Source organism: Hypanus sabinus, chromosome 12 (assembly GCF_030144855.1).
Source record: "Hypanus sabinus isolate sHypSab1 chromosome 12, sHypSab1.hap1, whole genome shotgun sequence".
Taxonomy (NCBI): Eukaryota; Metazoa; Chordata; class Chondrichthyes; order Myliobatiformes; family Dasyatidae; genus Hypanus; species Hypanus sabinus.
Genome location: NC_082717.1, coordinates 90,140,962 through 90,164,267, shown reverse-complemented (window position 1 = coordinate 90,164,267; position 23,306 = coordinate 90,140,962). Strand labels below are relative to the sequence as shown.

Below are 23,306 nucleotides of genomic sequence, written 5' to 3'. Positions count from 1 at the left end.
CAGCGCACAATATGATCTATGCTGGGTACAGCCCACACTATGATCTATGCTGGGTACAGTCCACGCTATGATCTATGCTGGGTACAGCCCACACTACAATCTGTGCTGGGTACAGCAAAAACTACGATCTATGCTGGATACAGCCTACACTACAGACTATGCTGGGTACAGCCCACACTACGATCTGTGCTGGGTACAGCCCACAGTATGATCTATGCTGGGTACAGCACACACTACAGTCTCTGCTGGGTACAGCCCACACTACAATCTATGCTGGGTATAGCCCACACTACGATCTATGCTGGGTACAGCCCACACTACGATCTATGCTGGGTACAGCCCACACTACGATCTATGCTGGGTACAGTCCACACTACGATCTGTGCTGGGTACAGCCCATACTACCATCTGTGCTGTGTACAGACCACACGAAAATCTGTGCTGGGTACAGCCCACACTAAAATCTGTGCTGGGTACAGCCCACACTACAATCTGTGCTGGGTACAGACCACACTATGATTGGTTTTGGGTACAGCCCACACTATGATTGGTGCTGGGTACAGCCCACTCTACAGTTTGTGCTGGGTACACCCCACACTATGATCGGTGCTGGGTACAGCCCACACTACGATCTATGCTGGGTACAGCCCACACTATGATCTATGCTGGGTACAGCCCACACTACAGACTATGCTGGGTACAGCCCACACTACAATCTGTGCTGGGTACAGCGCACAATATGATCTATGCTGGGTACAGCCCACACTATGATCTATGCTGGGTACAGTCCACGCTATGATCTATGCTGGGTACAGCCCACACTACAATCTGTGCTGGGTACAGCAAAAACTACGATCTATGCTGGATACAGCCTACACTACAGACTATGCTGGGTACAGCCCACACTACGATCTGTGCTGGGTACAGCCCACACTATGATCTATGCTGGGTACAGCACACACTACAGTCTCTGCTGGGTACAGCCCACACTACAATCTATGCTGGGTATAGCCCACACTACGATCTATGCTGGGTACCGCCCACACTACGATCTATGCTGGGTACAGCCCACACTACGATCTATGCTGGGTACAGTCCACACTACGATCTGTGCTGGGTACAGCCCATACTACCATCTGTGCTGGGTACAGACCACACGAAAATCTGTGCTGGGTACAGCCCACACTAAAATCTGTGCTGGGTACAGCCCACACTACAATCTGTGCTGGGTACAGACCACACTATGATTGGTTTTGGGTACAGCCCACACTATGATTGGTGCTGGGTACAGCCCACACTACAGTTTGTGCTGGGTACACCCCACACTATGATCGGTGCTGGGTACAGCTCACACTACAATCTGTGCTGGGTACAGCCCACATTACAATCTATGCTGCGTACAGCCCACACCACAATCTGTGCTGGGTACAGCCCACACTACAATCTGTGCTGGGTACAGCGCACACTATGATCTATGCTGGGTACAGCCCACACTACAATATGTGCTGGGCACAGCCCACACTACAATCTGTGCTGGGTACAGCCCACACTACAATCTGTACTGGGTACAGCCCACACTATGATCGGTGCTGGGTAAAGCTCACACTACAGTGTGCTGAGTACAGCCCACACTATGATCTATGCTGGGTACAGTCCACACTATGATCTATGCTGGGTACAGCCCACACTACGATCTGTGCTGGGTACAGCAAAAACTACGATCTATGCTGGATACAGCCCACACTACAGACTATGCTGGGTACAGCCCACACTACAATCTGTGCTGGGTACAGCCCACACTACGATCTATGCTGGGTACAGCCCACACTATGATCTATGCTGGGTACAGCCCACACTACTGACTATGCTGGGTACAGCCCACACTACAATCTGTGCTGGGTACAGCGCACACTATGATCTATGCTGGGTACAGCCCACACTATGATCTATGCTGGGTACAGTCCACACTATGATCTATGCTGGGTACAGCCCACACTACAATCTGTGCTGGGTACAGCAAAAACTACGATCTATGCTGGATACAGCCTACACTACAGACTATGCTGGGTACAGCCCACACTACGATCTGTGCTGGGTACAGCCCACACTATGATCTATGCTGGGTACAGCCTACACTAAAATCAGTGCTGGGTACAGCGCACACTATGACCTATACTGGGTACAGCCCACACTACAATCTGTGCTGGGTACAGCCCACACTACAATCTGTGCTGGGTACAGCCCACACTATGATCGGTGCTGGGTACAGCTCACAATACAGTCTGTGCTGGGTACAGCCCACACTATAATCTGTGCTGTGTACAGCCCACACTACGATCTATGCTGGGTTCAGTCCACACTACGATCTGTGCTGGGTACAGCCCATACTACAATCTGTGCTGGGTACAGACCACACTAAAATCTGTGCTGGGTACAGCAAAAACTACGATCTATGCTGGATACAGCCCACACTACAGACTATGCTGGGTGCAGCCCACACTACAATCTGTGCTGGGTACAGCCCAAACTACGATCTATGCTGGGTACAGCCCACACTATGAACTATGCTGGGTACAGCCCACACTACAGACTATGCTGGGTACAGCCCACACTACAATCTGTGCTGGGTACAGCGCACACTATGATCTATGCTGGGTACAGCCCACACTATGATCTATGCTGGGTACAGTCCACACTAAAATCTATGCTGGGTACAGCCCACAATACAATCTGTGCTGGGTACAGCCCACACTACAATCTGTGCTGGGTACAGCCCACACTATGATCGGTGCTGGGTACAGCTCACACTACAGTGTGCTGGGTACAGCCCACACTATGATCTATGCTGGGTACAGTCCACACTATGATCTATGCTGGGTACAGCCCACACTACAATCTGTGCTGGGTACAGCAAAAACTACGATCTATGCTGGATACAGCCCACACTACAGACTATGCTGGGTGCAGACCTCACTACAATCTGTGCTGGGTACAGCCCACACTACGATCTATGCTGGGTACAGCCCACACTATGATCTATGCTGGGTACAGCCCACACTACAGACTATGCTGGGTACAGCCCACACTACAATCTGTGCTGGGTACAGCGCACACTATGATCTATGCTGGGTACAGCCCACACTATGATCTATGCTGGGTACAGTCCACACTATGATCTATGCTGGGTACAGCCCACACTACAATCTGTGCTGGGTACAGCAAAAACTACGATCTATGCTGGATACAGCCCACACTACAGACTATGCTGGGTACAGCCCACACTACAATCTGTGCTGTGTACAGACCACACTATGATTGGTGCTGGGTACAGCCCACACTACAATCTGTGCTGGGTACAGACCACACTATGATTGGTGCTGGGTACAGCCCACACTATGATTGGTGTTGGGTACAGCCCACACTACAGTTTGTGCTGGGTACAGCCCACACTACGATCGGTGCTGGGTACAGCTCACGCTACAATCTGTGCTGGGTACAGCCCACATTACAATCTATGCTGGGTACAGCCCACACCACAATGTGTGCTGGGTACAGCCCACACTACAATCTGTGCTGGGTACAACGCACACTATGATCTATGCTGGGTACCGCCCACACTACAATCTGTGCTGGGTACAGCCCACACTATGATCGGTGCTGGGTACAGCTCACACTACAATCTGTGCTGGGTACAGCAAAAACTACGATCTATGCTGGATACAGCCCACACTACAGACTATGCTGGGTACAGCCCACACTACAATCTGTGCTGGGTACAGCGCACAATATGATCTATGCTGGGTACAGCCCACACTATGATCTATGCTGGGTACAGTCCACGCTATGATCTATGCTGGGTACAGCCCACACTACAATCTGTGCTGGGTACAGCAAAAACTACGATCTATGCTGGATACAGCCTACACTACAGACTATGCTGGGTACAGCCCACACTACGATCTGTGCTGGGTACAGCCCACACTATGATCTATGCTGGGTACAGCACACACTACAGTCTCTGCTGGGTACAGCCCACACTACAATCTATGCTGGGTATAGCCCACACTACGATCTATGCTGGGTACCGCCCACACTACGATCTATGCTGGGTACAGCCCACACTACGATCTATGCTGGGTACAGTCCACACTACGATCTGTGCTGGGTACAGCCCATACTACCATCTGTGCTGGGTACAGACCACACGAAAATCTGTGCTGGGTACAGCCCACACTAAAATCTGTGCTGGGTACAGCCCACACTACAATCTGTGCTGGGTACAGACCACACTATGATTGGTTTTGGGTACAGCCCACACTATGATTGGTGCTGGGTACAGCCCACACTACAGTTTGTGCTGGGTACACCCCACACTATGATCGGTGCTGGGTACAGCTCACACTACAATCTGTGCTGGGTACAGCCCACATTACAATCTATGCTGCGTACAGCCCACACCACAATCTGTGCTGGGTACAGCCCACACTACAATCTGTGCTGGGTACAGCGCACACTATGATCTATGCTGGGTACAGCCCACACTACAATATGTGCTGGGCACAGCCCACACTACAATCTGTGCTGGGTACAGCCCACACTACAATCTGTACTGGGTACAGCCCACACTATGATCGGTGCTGGGTAAAGCTCACACTACAGTGTGCTGAGTACAGCCCACACTATGATCTATGCTGGGTACAGTCCACACTATGATCTATGCTGGGTACAGCCCACACTACGATCTGTGCTGGGTACAGCAAAAACTACGATCTATGCTGGATACAGCCCACACTACAGACTATGCTGGGTACAGCCCACACTACAATCTGTGCTGGGTACAGCCCACACTACGATCTATGCTGGGTACAGCCCACACTATGATCTATGCTGGGTACAGCCCACACTACTGACTATGCTGGGTACAGCCCACACTACAATCTGTGCTGGGTACAGCGCACACTATGATCTATGCTGGGTACAGCCCACACTATGATCTATGCTGGGTACAGTCCACACTATGATCTATGCTGGGTACAGCCCACACTACAATCTGTGCTGGGTACAGCAAAAACTACGATCTATGCTGGATACAGCCTACACTACAGACTATGCTGGGTACAGCCCACACTACGATCTGTGCTGGGTACAGCCCACACTATGATCTATGCTGGGTACAGCCTACACTAAAATCAGTGCTGGGTACAGCGCACACTATGACCTATACTGGGTACAGCCCACACTACAATCTGTGCTGGGTACAGCCCACACTACAATCTGTGCTGGGTACAGCCCACACTATGATCGGTGCTGGGTACAGCTCACAATACAGTCTGTGCTGGGTACAGCCCACACTATAATCTGTGCTGTGTACAGCCCACACTACGATCAATGCTGGGTTCAGTCCACACTACGATCTGTGCTGGGTACAGCCCATACTACAATCTGTGCTGGGTACAGACCACACTAAAATCTGTGCTGGGTACAGCAAAAACTACGATCTATGCTGGATACAGCCCACACTACAGACTATGCTGGGTGCAGCCCACACTACAATCTGTGCTGGGTACAGCCCACACTACGATCTATGCTGGGTACAGCCCACACTATGAGCTATGCTGGGTACAGCCCACACTACAGACTATGCTGGGTACAGCCCACACTACAATCTGTGCTGGGTACAGCGCACACTATGATCTATGCTGGGTACAGCCCACACTATGATCTATGCTGGGTACAGTCCACACTAAAATCTATGCTGGGTACAGCCCACAATACAATCTGTGCTGGGTACAGCCCACACTACAATCTGTGCTGGGTACAGCCCACACTATGATCGGTGCTGGGTACAGCTCACACTACAGTGTGCTGGGTACAGCCCACACTATGATCTATGCTGGGTACAGTCCACACTATGATCTGTGCTGGGTACAGCCCACACTACAATCTGTGCTGGGTACAGCAAAAACTACGATCTATGCTGGATACAGCCCACACTACAGACTATGCTGGGTGCAGACCTCACTACAATCTGTGCTGGGTACAGCCCACACTACGATCTATGCTGGGTACAGCCCACACTATGATCTATGCTGGGTACAGCCCACACTACAGACTATGCTGGGTACAGCCCACACTACAATCTGTGCTGGGTACAGCGCACACTATGATCTATGCTGGGTACAGCCCACACTATGATCTATGCTGGGTACAGTCCACACTATGATCTATGCTGGGTACAGCCCACACTACAATCTGTGCCGGGTACAGCAAAAACTACGATCTATGCTGGATACAGCCCACACTACAGACTATGCTGGGTACAGCCCACACTACAATCTGTGCTGTGTACAGACCACACTATGATTGGTGCTGGGTACAGCCCACACTACAATCTGTGCTGGGTACAGACCACACTATGATTGGTGCTGGGTACAGCCCACACTATGATTGGTGTTGGGTACAGCCCACACTACAGTTTGTGCTGGGTACAGCCCACACTACGATCGGTGCTGGGTACAGCTCACGCTACAATCTGTGCTGGGTACAGCCCACATTACAATCTATGCTGGGTACAGCCCACACCACAATGTGTGCTGGGTACAGCCCACACTACAATCTGTGCTGGGTACAACGCACACTATGATCTATGCTGGGTACCGCCCACACTACAATCTGTGCTGGGTACAGCCCACACTATGATCGGTGCTGGGTACAGCTCACACTACAGTGTGCTGGGTACAGCCCACACTATGATCTGTGCTGGGTACAGCAAAAACTACGATCTATACTGGATACAGCCCACACTACAGTCTATACTGGGTACAGCCCACACTACAATCTGTGCTGGGTACAGCCCACACTACGATCTATGCTGGGTACAGTCCAAACTATCATCTATGCTGGGTACAGCCCACACTACAGACTATGCTGGGAACAGCCCACACTACAGTCTGTGCTGGGTACAGCCCACACCACAATCTATGCTGGGTATAGCCCACACTACAGTCTGTGCTGGGTACAGCCCACAGTATGATCTATGCTGGGTACAGCCCACACTATGATCTATGCTGGGTACAGCCCACACTACAGTCTCTACTGGGTACAGCCCACACTACAATCTATGCTGGGTATAGCCCACACTACGATCTATGCTGGGTACAGCCCACACTACGATCTATGCTGGGTACAGTCCACACTACGATCTGTGCTGGGTACAGCCCATACTACCATGTGTGCTGGGTACAGACCACACTATGATTGGTGCTGGGTACAGCCCACACTATGATTGGTGCTGGGTACAGCCCACACTACAGTTTGTGCTGGGTACAGCCCACACTATGATCGGTGCTGGGTACAGCTCACACTACAATCTGTGCTGGATACAGCCCACATTACAATCTATGCTGCGTACAGCCCACACCACAATCTGTGCTGGGTACAGCCCACACTACAATCTGTGCTGGGTACAGCGCACTCTATGATCTATGCTGGGTACAGCCCACACTACAATATCTCCTGGGCACAGCCCACACTACAATCTGTGCTGGGTACAGCCCACACTATGATCGGTGCTGGGTACAGCTCACACTACAGTGTGCTGAGTACAGCCCACACTATGATCTATGCTGGGTACAGTCCACACTATGATCTATGCTGGGTACAGCCCACACTACAATCTGTGCTGGGTACAGCAAAAACTACGATCTATGCTGGATACAGCCCACACTACAGACTATGCTGGGTACTGCCCACACTACAATCTGTGCTGGGTACAGCCCACACTACGATCTATGCTGGGTACAGCCCACACTATGATTTATGCTGGGTACAGCCCACACTACAGACTATGCTGGGTACAGCCCACACTACAATCTGTGCTGGGTACAGCGCACACTATGATCTATGCTGGGTACAGCCCACACTACAATCTGTGCTGGGTACAGACCACACTATGATTGGTGCTGGGTACAACCACACTATATATTGGTGTTGGGTACAGCCCACACTACAGTTTGTGCTGGGTACAGCCCACACTATGATCGGTGCTGGGTACAGCTCACGCTACAATCTGTGCTGGGTACAGCCCACATTACAATCTATGCTGGGTACAGCCCACACCACAATGTGTGCTGGGTACAGCCCACACTACAATCTGTGCTGGGTACAACGCACACTATGATCTATGCTGGGTACCGCCCACACTACAATCTGTGCCGGGTACAGCCCACACTATGATCGGTGCTGGGTACAGCTCACACTACAGTGTGCTGGGTACAGCCCACACTATGATCTGTGCTGGGTACAGCAAAAACTACGATCTATACTGGATACAGCCCACACTACAGACTATGCTGGGTACAGCCCACACTACAATCTGTGCTGGGTACAGCTCACACTACGATCTATGCTGTACAGCCCAAGCTATGATCTATGCTGGGTACAGCCCACACTACAGACTATGCTGGGAACAGCCCACACTACAGTCTGTGCTGGGTACAGCCCACACCACAATCTATGCTGGGTACAGCCCACACTATGATCGGTGCTGGGTACAGCCCACACTACGATCTGTGCTGGGTACAGCCCATACTACAATCTGTGCTGGGTACAGACCACACTAAAATCTGTGCTGGGTACAGCAAAAACTACGATCTATGCTGGATACAGCCCACACTACAGACTATGCTGGGTGCAGCCCATACTACAATCTGTGCTGGGTACAGACCACACTAAAATCTGTGCTGGGTACAGCAAAAACTACGATCTATGCTGGATACAGCCCACACTACAGACTATGCTGGGTGCAGCCCACACTACAATCTGTGCTGGGTACAGCCCACACTACGATCTATGCTGGGTACAGCCCACACTATGATCTATGCTGGGTACAGCCCACACTACAGACTATGCTGGGTACAGCCCACACTACAATCTGTGCTGGGTACAGCGCACACTATGATCTATGCTGGGTACAGCCCACACTATGATCTATGCTGGGTACAGTCCACACTATGATCTATGCTGGGTACAGCCCACACTACAATCTGTGCTGGGTACAGCAAAAACTACGATCTATGCTGGATACAGCCCACACTACAGACTATGCTGGGTACAGCCCACACTACAATCTGTGCTGGGTACAGCCCACACTACGATCTATGCTGGGTACAGCCCACACTATGATCTATGCTGGGTACAGCCCACACTACAATCAGTGCTGGGTACAGCGCACACTATGACCTATACTGGGTACAGCCCACACTACAATCTGTGCTGGGTACACCCCACACTACAATCTGTGCTGGGTACAGCCCACACTACGATCTATGCTGGGTACAGCCCACACTATAATCTGTGCTGGGTACAGCCCACACTACAATCTGTGCTGGGTACAGACCACACTATGATTGGTGCTGGGTACAGCCCACACTATGATTGGTGTTGGGTACAGCCCACACTACAGTTTGTGCTGGGTACAGCCCACACTATGATCGGTGCTGGGTACAGCTCACGCTACAATCTGTGCTGGGTACAGCCCACATTACAATCTATGCTGGGTACAGCCCACACCACAATGTGTGCTGGGTACAGCCCACACTACAATCTGTGCTGGGTACAACGCACACTATGATCTATGCTGGGTACCGCCCACACTACAATCTGTGCTGGGTACAGCCCACACTATGATCGGTGCTGGGTACAGCTCACACTACAGTGTGCTGGGTACAGCCCACACTATGATCTGTGCTGGGTACAGCAAAAACTACGATCTATACTGGATACAGCCCACACTACAGACTATGCTGGGTACAGCCCACACTACAATCTGTGCTGGGTACAGCCCACACTACGATCTATTCTGGTTACAGCCCAACTATGATCTATGCTGGGTACAGCCCACACTACAGACTATGCTGGGAACAGCCCACACTACAGTCTGTGCTGGGTACAGCCCACACCACAATCTATGCTGGGTGTAGCCCACACTACAGTCTGTGCTGGGTACAGCCCACGGTATGATCTATGCTGGGTACAGCCCACACTATGATCTATGCTGGGTACAGCCCACACTACAGTCTCTGCTGGGTACAGCCCACACTACAATCTATGCTGGGTATAGCCCACACTACGATCTATGCTGGGTACAGCCCACACTACGATCCATGCTGGGCACAGTCCACACTACGATCTGTGCTGGGTACAGCCCATACTACCATGTGTGCTGGGTACAGACCACACTATGATTGGTGTTGGGTACAGCCCACACTACAGTTTGTGCTGGGTACAGCCCACACTATGATCGGTGCTGGGTACAGCTCACACTACAATCTGTGCTGGATACAGCCCACATTACAATCTATGCTGCGTACAGCCCACACCACAATCTGTGCTGGGTACAGCCCACACTACAATCTGTGCTGGGTACAGCGCACACTATGATCTATGCTGGGTACAGCCCACACTACAATATGTACTGGGCACAGCCCACACTACAATCTGTGCTGGGTACAGCCCACACTACAATCTGTGCTGGGTACAGCCCACACTATGATCGGTGCTGGGTACAGCTCACACTACAGTGTGCTGAGTACAGCCCACACTATGATCTATGCTGGGTACAGTCCACACTATGATCTATGCTGGGTACAGCCCACACTACAATCTGTGCTGGGTACAGCAAAAACTACGATCTATTCTGGATACAGCCCACACTACAGACTATGCTGGGTACAGCCCACACTACAATCTGTGCTGGGTACAGGTCACACTATGATCTATGCTGGGTACAGACAACACTATGATTTATGCTGGGTACAGCCCACACTACAGACTATGCTGGGTACAGCCCACACTACAATCTGTGCTGGGTACAGCGCACACTATGATCTATGCTGGGTACAGCCCACACTACAATCTGTGCTGGGTACAGACCACACTATGATTGGTGCTGGGTACAGCCCACACTATGATTGGTGTTGGGTACAGCCCACACTACAGTTTGTGCTGGGTACAGCCCACACTATGATCGGTGCTGGGTACAGCTCACACTACAATCTGTGCTGGGTACAGCCCACATTACAATCTATGCTGGGTACAGCCCACACCACAATGTGTGCTGGGTACAGCCCACACTACAATCTGTGCTGTGTACAACGCACCCTATGATCTATGCTGGGTACCGCCCACACTACAATCTGTGCTGGGTACAGCCCACACTATGATCGGTGCTGGGTACAGCTCACACTACAGTGTGCTGGGTACAACCCACACTATGATCTGTGCTGGGTACAGCAAGAACTACGATCTATACTGGATACAGCCCACACTACAGACAATGCTGGGTACAGCCCACACTACAATCTGTGCTGGGTACAGCTCACACTACGATCTATGCTGGGTATAGCCCAAACTATGATCTATGCTGGGTACAGCCCACACTACAGACTATGCTGGGAACAGCCCACACTACAGTCTGTGCTGGGTACAGCCCACACCACAATCTATGCTGGGTATAGCCCACACTACAGTCTGTGCTGGGTACAGCCCACAGTATGATCTATGCTGGGTACAGCCCACACTATGATCTATGCTGGGTACAGCCCACACTACAGTCTCTGCTGGGTACAGCCCATACTACAATCTATGCTGGGTATAGCCCACACTACGATCTATGCTGGGTACAGCCCACACTACGATCTATGCTGGGTACAGTCCACACTACGATCTGTGCTGGGTACAGCCCATACTACCATCTGTGCTGGGTACAGACCACACTATGATTGGTGCTGGGTACAGCCCACACTATGATTGGTGCTGGGTACAGCCCACACTACAGTTTGTGCTGGGTACAGCCCACACTATGATCGGTGCTGGGTACAGCTCACACTACAATCTGTGCTGGGTACAGCCCACATTACAATCTATGCTGCATACAGCCCACACCACAATCTGTGCTGGGTACAGCCCACACTACAATCTGTGCTGGGTACAGCGCACACTATGATCTATGCTGGGTACAGCCCACACTACAATATGTACTGGGCACAGCCCACACTACAATCTGTGCTGGGTACAGCCCACACTACAATCTGTGCTGGGTACAGCCCACACTACAATCTGTGCTGGGTACAGCTCACACTATGATCGGTGCTGGGTACAGCTCACACTACAGTGTGCTGAGTACAGCCCACACTATGATCTATGCTGGGTACAGTCCACACTATGATCTATGCTGGGTACAGCCCACACTACAATCTGTGCTGGGTACAGCAAAAACTACGATCTATGCTGGATACAGCCTACACTACAATCTGTGCTGGGTACAGCAAAAACTACGATCTATGCTGGATACAGCCTACACTACAGACTATGCTGGGTACAGCCCACACTACGATCTGTGCTGGGTACAGCCCACACTACAATCTATGCTGGGTACAGCCCACACTATGATCGGTGCTGGGTACAGCTCACAATACAGTCTGTGCTGGGCACAGCCCACACTATAATCTGTGCTGTGTACAGCCCACACTACGATCTATGCTGGGTTCAGTCCACACTACGATCTGTGCTGGGTACAGCCCATACTACAATCTGTGCTGGGTACAGACCACACTAAAATCTGTGCTGGGTACAGCAAAAACTACGATCTATGCTGGATACAGCCCACACTACAGACTATGCTGGGTGCAGCCCACACTACAATCTGTGCTGGGTACAGCCCACACTACGATCTATGCTGGGTACAGCCCACACTATGATCTATGCTGCGTACAGCCCACACTACAGACTATGCTGGGTACAGCCCACACTACAATCTGTGCTGGGTACAGCGCACACTATGATCTATGCTGGGTACAGCCCACACTACAGTCTCTGCTGGGTACAGCCCACACTACAATCTATGCTGGGTATAGCCCACACTACGATCTATGCTGGGTACAGCCCACACTACGATCTGTGCTGGGTACTGCCCACAATACAGACTATGCTGGGTACAGCCCACACTACAGTCTGTGCTGGGTACAGCCCACACTATGATCTATGCTGGGTACAGCCCACACTGCAGTCTGTGCTGGGTACAGGAAAAACTACGATCTATGCTGGATACAGCCCATACTACGATCTGTGCTGGGTACTGCCCACAATATAGACTATGCTGGGTACAGCCCACACTACAGTCTATGCTGGGTACAGCCCACACTACAGACTATGCTGGGTACAGCCCACACTACAGTCTATGCTGGGTACAGTCCACACTACAATCTGTGCTGGGTACAGCCCATTCTACAATCTATGCTGGGTACAGACAATACAACAATCTGTGCTGGGTACAGACAACACTATGATCGGTGCTGGGTACAGCCCACACTACGATCTATGCTGGGTCCAGCCCACACTACAATCTGTGCTGGGTACAGCCCACACTTTGATCGGTGCTGGGTACAGCCCAGACTACAGTCAGTGCTGGGTAGAGCCCACAGTATATTCTATGCTGGGTACAGCCCACACTACAATCTGTGCTGGGTACAGCCCACACTATGATCGGTGCTGGGTACAGCTCACACTACAATCTGTGCTGGGTACAGCCCACATTACAATCTATGCTGCGTACAGCCCACACCACAATCTGTGCTGGGTACAGCCCACACTACAATCTGTGCTGGGTACAGCGCACACTATGATCTATGCTGGGTACAGCCCACACTACAATATGTACTGGGCACAGCCCACACTACAATCTGTGCTGGGTACAGCCCACACTACAATCTGTGCTGGGTACAGCCCACACTATGATCGGTGCTGGGTACAGCTCACACTACAGTGTGCTGAGTACAGCCCACACTATGATCTATGCTGGGTACAGTCCACACTATGATCTATGCTGGGTACAGCCCACACTACAATCTGTGCTGGGTACAGCAAAAACTACGATCTATTCTGGATACAGCCCACACTACAGACTATGCTGGGTACAGCCCACACTACAATCTGTGCTGGGTACAGGTCACACTATGATCTATGCTGGGTACAGCCCACACTATGATTTATGCTGGGTACAGCCCACACTACAGACTATGCTGGGTACAGCCCACACTACAATCTGTGCTGGGTACAGCGCACACTATGATCTATGCTGGGTACAGCCCACACTACAATCTGTGCTGGGTACAGACCACACTATGATTGGTGCTGGGTACAGCCCACACTATGATTGGTGTTGGGTACAGCCCACACTACAGTTTGTGCTGGGTACAGCCCACACTATGATCGGTGCTGGGTACAGCTCACACTACAATCTGTGCTGGGTACAGCCCACATTACAATCTATGCTGGGTACAGCCCACACCACAATGTGTGCTGGGTACAGCCCACACTACAATCTGTGCTGTGTACAACGCACCCTATGATCTATGCTGGGTACCGCCCACACTACAATCTGTGCTGGGTACAGCCCACACTATGATCGGTGCTGGGTACAGCTCACACTACAGTGTGCTGGGTACAACCCACACTATGATCTGTGCTGGGTACAGCAAGAACTACGATCTATACTGGATACAGCCCACACTACAGACAATGCTGGGTACAGCCCACACTACAATCTGTGCTGGGTACAGCTCACACTACGATCTATGCTGGGTACAGCCCAAACTATGATCTATGCTGGGTACAGCCCACACTACAGACTATGCTGGGAACAGCCCACACTACAGTCTGTGCTGGGTACAGCCCACACCACAATCTATGCTGGGTATAGCCCACACTACAGTCTGTGCTGGGTACAGCCCACAGTATGATCTATGCTGGGTACAGCCCACACTATGATCTATGCTGGGTACAGCCCACACTACAGTCTCTGCTGGGTACAGCCCATACTACAATCTATGCTGGGTATAGCCCACACTACGATCTATGCTGGGTACAGCCCACACTACGATCTATGCTGGGTACAGTCCACACTACGATCTGTGCTGGGTACAGCCCATACTACCATCTGTGCTGGGTACAGACCACACTATGATTGGTGCTGGGTACAGCCCACACTATGATTGGTGCTGGGTACAGCCCACACTACAGTTTGTGCTGGGTACAGCCCACACTATGATCGGTGCTGGGTACAGCTCACACTACAATCTGTGCTGGGTACAGCCCACATTACAATCTATGCTGCATACAGCCCACACCACAATCTGTGCTGGGTACAGCCCACACTACAATCTGTGCTGGGTACAGCGCACACTATGATCTATGCTGGGTACAGCCCACACTACAATATGTACTGGGCACAGCCCACACTACAATCTGTGCTGGGTACAGCCCACACTACAATCTGTGCTGGGTACAGCCCACACTACAATCTGTGCTGGGTACAGCTCACACTATGATCGGTGCTGGGTACAGCTCACACTACAGTGTGCTGAGTACAGCCCACACTATGATCTATGCTGGGTACAGTCCACACTATGATCTATGCTGGGTACAGCCCACACTACAATCTGTGCTGGGTACAGCAAAAACTACGATCTATGCTGGATACAGCCTACACTACAATCTGTGCTGGGTACAGCAAAAACTACGATCTATGCTGGATACAGCCTACACTACAGACTATGCTGGGTACAGCCCACACTACGATCTGTGCTGGGTACAGCCCACACTACAATCTATGCTGGGTACAGCCCACACTATGATCGGTGCTGGGTACAGCTCACAATACAGTCTGTGCTGGGCACAGCCCACACTATAATCTGTGCTGTGTACAGCCCACACTACGATCTATGCTGGGTTCAGTCCACACTACGATCTGTGCTGGGTACAGCCCATACTACAATCTGTGCTGGGTACAGACCACACTAAAATCTGTGCTGGGTACAGCAAAAACTACGATCTATGCTGGATACAGCCCACACTACAGACTATGCTGGGTGCAGCCCACACTACAATCTGTGCTGGGTACAGCCCACACTACGATCTATGCTGGGTACAGCCCACACTATGATCTATGCTGCGTACAGCCCACACTACAGACTATGCTGGGTACAGCCCACACTACAATCTGTGCTGGGTACAGCGCACACTATGATCTATGCTGGGTACAGCCCACACTACAGTCTCTGCTGGGTACAGCCCACACTACAATCTATGCTGGGTATAGCCCACACTACGATCTATGCTGGGTACAGCCCACACTACGATCTGTGCTGGGTACTGCCCACAATACAGACTATGCTGGGTACAGCCCACACTACAGTCTGTGCTGGGTACAGCCCACACTATGATCTATGCTGGGTACAGCCCACACTGCAGTCTGTGCTGGGTACAGGAAAAACTACGATCTATGCTGGATACAGCCCATACTACGATCTGTGCTGGGTACTGCCCACAATATAGACTATGCTGGGTACAGCCCACACTACAGTCTATGCTGGGTACAGCCCACACTACAGACTATGCTGGGTACAGCCCACACTACAGTCTATGCTGGGTACAGTCCACACTACAATCTGTGCTGGGTACAGCCCATTCTACAATCTATGCTGGGTACAGACAATACAACAATCTGTGCTGGGTACAGACAACACTATGATCGGTGCTGGGTACAGCCCACACTACGATCTATGCTGGGTCCAGCCCACACTACAATCTGTGCTGGGTACAGCCCACACTTTGATCGCTGCTGGGTACAGCCCAGACTACAGTCAGTGCTGGGTAGAGCCCACAGTATATTCTATGCTGGGTACAGCCCACACTACAATCTGTGCTGGGTACAGCCCACACTATGATCGGTGCTGGGTACAGCTCACACTACAATCTGTGCTGGGTACAGCCCACATTACAATCTATGCTGCGTACAGCCCACACCACAATCTGTGCTGGGTACAGCCCACACTACAATCTGTGCTGGGTACAGCGCACACTATGATCTATGCTGGGTACAGCCCACACTACAATATGTACTGGGCACAGCCCACACTACAATCTGTGCTGGGTACAGCCCACACTACAATCTGTGCTGGGTACAGCCCACACTACAATCTGTGCTGGGTACAGCTCACACTATGATCGGTGCTGGGTACAGCTCACACTACAGTGTGCTGAGTACAGCCCACACTATGATCTATGCTGGGTACAGTCCACACTATGATCTATGCTGGGTACAGCCCACACTACAATCTGTGCTGGGTACAGCAAAAACTACGATCTATGCTGGATACAGCCTACACTACAATCTGTGCTGGGTACAGCAAAAACTACGATGTATGCTGGATACAGCCTACACTACAGACTATGCTGGGTACAGCCCACACTACGATCTGTGCTGGGTACAGCCCACACTATGATCTATGCTGGGTACAGCCTACACTAAAATCAGTGCTGGGTACAGCGCACACTATGACCTATACTGGGTACAGCCCACACTACAATCTGTGCTGGGTACAGCCCACACTACAATCTGTGCTGGGTACAGCCCACACTATGATCGGTGCTGGGTACAGCTCACAATACAGTCTGTGCTGGGTACAGCCCACACTATAATCTGTGCTGTGTACAGCCCACACTACGATCTATGCTGGGTTCAGTCCACACTACGATCTGTGCTGGGTACAGCCCATACTACAATCTGTGCTGGGTACAGACCACACTAAAATCTGTGCTGGGTACAGCAAAAACTACGATCTATGCTGGATACAGCCCACACTACAGACTATGCTGGGTGCAGCCCACACTACAATCTGTGCTGGGTACAGCCCACACTACGATCTATGCTGGGTACAGCCCACACTATGATCTATGCTGGGTACAGCCCACACTACAGACTATGCTGGGTACAGCCCACACTACAATCTGTGCTGGGTACAGCGCACACTATGATCTATGCTGGGTACAGCCCACACTACAGTCTCTGCTGGGTACAGCCCACACTACAATCTATGCTGGGTATAGCCCACACTACAGTCTATGCTGGGTACAGTCCACACTACAATCTGTGCTGGGTACAGCCCATTCTACAATCTATGCTGGGTACAGACAATACAACAATCTGTGCTGGGTACAGACAACACTATGATCGGTGCTGGGTACAGCCCACACTACGATCTATGCTGGGTCCAGCCCACACTACAATCTGTGCTGGGTACAGCCCACACTTTGATCGGTGCTGGGTACAGCCCAGACTACAGTCAGTGCTGGGTAGAGCCCACAGTATATTCTATGCTGGGTACAGCCCACACTACAATCTGTGCTGGGTACAGCCCACACTATGATCGGTGCTGGGTACAGCTCACACTACAATCTGTGCTGGGTACAGCCCACATTACAATCTATGCTGCGTACAGCCCACACCACAATCTGTGCTGGGTACAGCCCACACTACAATCTGTGCTGGGTACAGCGCACACTATGATCTATGCTGGGTACAGCCCACACTACAATATGTACTGGGCACAGCCCACACTACAATCTGTGCTGGGTACAGCCCACACTACAATCTGTGCTGGGTACAGCCCACACTACAATCTGTGCTGGGTACAGCTCACACTATGATCGGTGCTGGGTACAGCTCACACTACAGTGTGCTGAGTACAGCCCACACTATGATCTATGCTGGGTACAGTCCACACTATGATCTATGCTGGGTACAGCCCACACTACAATCTGTGCTGGGTACAGCAAAAACTACGATCTATGCTGGATACAGCCTACACTACAATCTGTGCTGGGTACAGCCCACACTACGATCTGTGCTGGGTACAGCCCACACTATGATCTATGCTGGGTACAGCCTACACTAAAATCAGTGCTGGGTACAGCGCACACTATGACCTATACTGGGTACAGCCCACACTACAATCTGTGCTGGGTACAGCCCACACTACAATCTGTGCTGGGTACAGCCCACACTATGATCGGTGCTGGGTACAGCTCACAATACAGTCTGTGCTGGGTACAGCCCACACTATAATCTGTGCTGTGTACAGCCCACACTACGATCTATGCTGGGTTCAGTCCACACTACGATCTGTGCTGGGTACAGCCCATACTACAATCTGTGCTGGGTACAGACCACACTAAAATCTGTGCTGGGTACAGCAAAAACTACGATCTATGCTGGATACAGCCCACACTACAGACTATGCTGGGTGCAGCCCACACTACAATCTGTGCTGGGTACAGCCCACACTATGATCTATGCTGCGTACAGCCCACACTACAGACTATGCTGGGTACAGCCCACACTACAATCTGTGCTGGGTACAGCGCACACTATGATCTATGCTGGGTACAGCCCACACTACAGTCTCTGCTGGGTACAGCCCACACTACAATCTATGCTGGGTATAGCCCACACTACGATCTATGCTGGGTAAAGCCCACACTACGATCTGTGCTGGGTACTGCCCACAATACAGACTATGCTGGGTACAGCCCACACTACAGTCTGTGCTGGGTACAGCCCACACTATGATCTATGCTGGGTACAGCCCACACTGCAGTCTGTGCTGGGTACAGGAAAAACTACGATCTATGCTGGATACAGCCCATACTACGATCTGTGCTGGGTACTGCCCACAATATAGACTATGCTGGGTACAGCCCACACTACAGTCTATGCTGGGTACAGCCCACACTACAGACTATGCTGGGTACAGCCCACACTACAGTCTATGCTGGGTACAGTCCACACTACAATCTGTGCTGGGTACAGCCCATTCTACAATCTATGCTGGGTACAGACAATACAACAATCTGTGCTGGGTACAGACAACACTATGATCGGTGCTGGGTACAGCCCACACTACGATCTATGCTGGGTCCAGCCCACACTACAATCTGTGCTGGGTACAGCCCACACTTTGATCGCTGCTGGGTACAGCCCAGACTACAGTCAGTGCTGGGTAGAGCCCACAGTATATTCTATGCTGGGTACAGCCCACACTGCAATCGTTGCTGGGTAGAGCTCAGTCCATCACCGGCTGAGCTGTCGCTAACGTTGAGCACATCTACACAGAGCACTGTCAGAAGAATGTTGCTTCCATCATCAATGTTTCCCTACCATCCAGGCTGTGCTCTCTTCTCATCGCTACCGTCAGGCAGGAGGTAGGAGAGTCTTGGGCTTCACTCCACTAGGTTCAGGTGCAGTTATTAGTTTGCAGGCTCCTGTCTGGTGTGGATAACCTCATTCACCACAATTTTGAACTGATCCACAGCCTACAAACTTTCTTTCAAGGTTTCTTTACCATTCATGTCCTCAGGATCATTTTTCCTTTGTACAATTTGCCTTCTTTTGTACATTGGTTGGTTGTTTATATATAAAGAATAACTGAGCACAATCAGGCCATTCAGCCCATCAAGTCTGCTCTGCCATTCCATCATGGCTGATTTATTATCCCTCTCAAACCCATTCTCCTGCCTTTTTTCCATAACCTTTTATGCCCCAAATAATGAAAAACTTATCAACCTCTGCTTTAATTACTTTGGCCTCCATGGCCATCTGTGCTAGTGAATTTCACAGATTCACACCCACTGGCTGAAGAAATTCCTCCTCATCTCACTTCTAAAGGGATGTCTTTGTATTCTGAGGCTTTGACTGCTGGTCCTAGATTCTCCCACTATTGGAAACATCTTCTCCACGTTCACTCTATCTTAGCGTTTCAATATTTGATAGGTTTCAGAATTGAAAATTGCTTGAAAATTGCCTGCAAGAAAATGAACCTCAGGATAGTATCCAACAACATTGATAATAACTATTTTGAGCTTTGAACTTCAGGAAGCTACTTGTTTATATGATCATAGTGATCTAAATCCGTTCACACTATAAGCAGCACACACTTAGCACATCAGCCGATGAAAATCCAGTTTCTAGGCATAAAGGGATGTGGGGGATGGGTGGACGGAAGTGAATAGAACAGAGATAGCAATATTCCAGGAATCAGCCATCCCAATGCCCCTGTGGTTGGAGTAAATGTCAGTTTAAAGCCTGGATACATTCCACTTTGGAAGTCAAAAGCTCTCCCCGATTGAGGGCCAAATTCCAAATAACATTGCACCTTCCAAAGACAATGGAATAGAAACATAGTGAAATACCGAAAGATATTGAACTTGACACAGAGAGTTGCAGCTGCCTGGCATGCCAGTGGGAAAGATGAAAGAAGATACTACAGTGGCATGTAAGAGGCTCTCCTTTAGGGATGTGAGAGTGCAGGGCATGGGGCAACGTGGATTGCATGCGGACAGAAGAGAATTAGTTTAATTTATCATGGTGCCGAGCCGAAGGGTGTCTTCCAACTTCTATGAGGCATAGAATCAGAGAAATAAGATATGGTTTAGAAGCACCAGCTCACGTGTGTCTGAACCTGCTCCCGCTCTTCCTGGATTGCAGTCGCGCAGCTGTTAACTGCTCCTTTGGCCACAGGCACTGGCTGATCCGGTGAGTATTTCCTGCAGTAGGTTCTGGGAGCTCAGGTTAGGATCTCAGTTCAATTCAGCTACTTGGCATAAACTGAAGCTGAGTATCTGTACCTGGGGAGCGGGGAGGCTTCGCCATGCACTGGGCTGGATGTCGGGACACAGGGTCAGATTCAGATACATTTGTCACGTCAAAACAGATGGCGAAATGCCCCAGTTGTGACCAAAGGACGTGCTCGCTAGTGTCGCCAACATAGCGTGCAGGCAACGCTCAACAGGACCGCACAGAATGCAACAAAACGGAACGTGCCAAGCGACAAAGCAACTGCAGTGAAACAAGACCGGTTCCTCCCTCCCTACCTCCTACGCGCATACAGTGCACGGTCCTCTAACGGGGGAACTGCGGCTGTTTGGCTGCTGAGGGATGACCTACCTCGGTGACAATGCTTGGGTATGAGCCTTCCTCGAAAACCCATCCCCCCTGGCAGAGGGTGAGGGGGAGCTCCTGTGCGGAGGTGTTTGGCAGGAATGAGAGCGGGGTCTTGCAGTGACCTGATGGGGTCCACTCCCACTCCACATCGTACCTGAGGCAGTGGCTATGTGATAGGACCCCTCCGTCAGCAGGGGGCACTGTATAGTTCCACTCCTCCTCCTGGGACCATCCGCAATTCGCCCTCAGCTCTGATACCCCTGGGCTTCTGCACCAGTGCCGAGGAGTGAAGGCCAGGAAAACAATCCCAACGTACAGATAGGAGAACGCTGCTGATGTTATGCAGACCAGAGTGAAAGCCATCTTCTGAAAGACTCCAAATTCTCCAGCTTCCTCCAAGAGGTCGTCAAAGGTGGCCATTTCCCCCGCCTTGTAGTCCTTTTGCTACCAGTGAGTGTGTTGTCCACACAGAAGGGGAGCTGATGTGAGTCTGGCTCAAAGGTCTTCAAAGTGTTTGAGCAAATAATGAAGTTAATAAATAAAAAAACTAACCATTTCACATCAGGCTCATCAATTATCAACAGCTGTTTCAGCAGTGCACCAAAGTCTGGGTGTTTACAGAATGTGAGGTTTGTACTTAGGAAGATCAAGTATAAAGGAAGAGACTGTAACAGCAACAGTGGATGTATCTTGGGGTCTAAGTCCAAAGCTCCCTGACAGTGACTCCACAACCCAATAGAGCTGAAAAGCATGTGCCATGTTTCCCTTTTGTAGATGAGGCACTGAGTTCAGAAACTCACAAGTTACGTTGCAGCGTGAATAACTTCACTCACCACAACTCCGAACGGATTCGCTTTCATGGGCTCTGCAACTCATGTTCTCAGTATTGATCAGTTTTCATTTGCAGAATTTGTCTTTTGCATATTGGCTGTTTGTCAGTTTTGTTTACGTATAACTTTTCTTAAATTCTATTACATTCAGTCACTTCAGTGGCCGTTAGATACTACACCATGCTTAGAGTGAACTACTTTTAAATAGCATCAGTTGTGTGTGTTTGTGTTCAAAAAACAGTGAATTTGGTCACTGCCAGCTCTTCAGAAATAAGTAGTGAGACAATTCAGAACTGCTTAGCTCACTGTGATTTCAAGCATTCAGACTCGGAGATGATAGAAACAGCTGGGAGTGAAAATGAAACAATTTCACTATTTCGACAAGTTAGGGACTACAAAGAATTTGAAGGTATCAAAAATCCTCTTGAATGTTATAAGGAAACTGAAGATTTGCAGGTTGCAATCATCAAAAATGGTATTGAATGAAAGCACTGTATAAAGGCAGCCCATTATCTGCATCAGGTGTCTGTGCTGATTTTGTTCAATCAAACTGGATGAATTCATTCATTAACAACATTAGGAACTAACGCACATTTTTATAGTACTGTAGTAATATTGGTAGTTTTTAAATTTGTTCT

General features: G+C 50.4%; 1 protein-coding gene across 3 annotated transcripts in view; it reads right to left on the bottom strand.

Annotated features, from left to right (window-relative positions):
* LOC132403128 (solute carrier family 22 member 2-like) overlaps positions 1–22,413 on the bottom strand; it is a 180,306-nt gene extending 157,893 nt beyond the window's left edge. For 2 of the 3 annotated variants that reach the window (XR_009515187.1, XM_059986430.1), the window contains exon 1: positions 21,842–22,413. Coding sequence is in view for 2 of the 3 variants with exons in the window: in XM_059986430.1 (XP_059842413.1) it covers positions 21,842–22,258 (417 nt within the window). In the remaining variant the exon portion in view is untranslated. The remainder of the gene's footprint in view (positions 1–21,841) is intronic. The other variant, XM_059986429.1, reaches the window with a different exon arrangement.
* Positions 22,414–23,306: the final 893 nt, after the last annotated feature.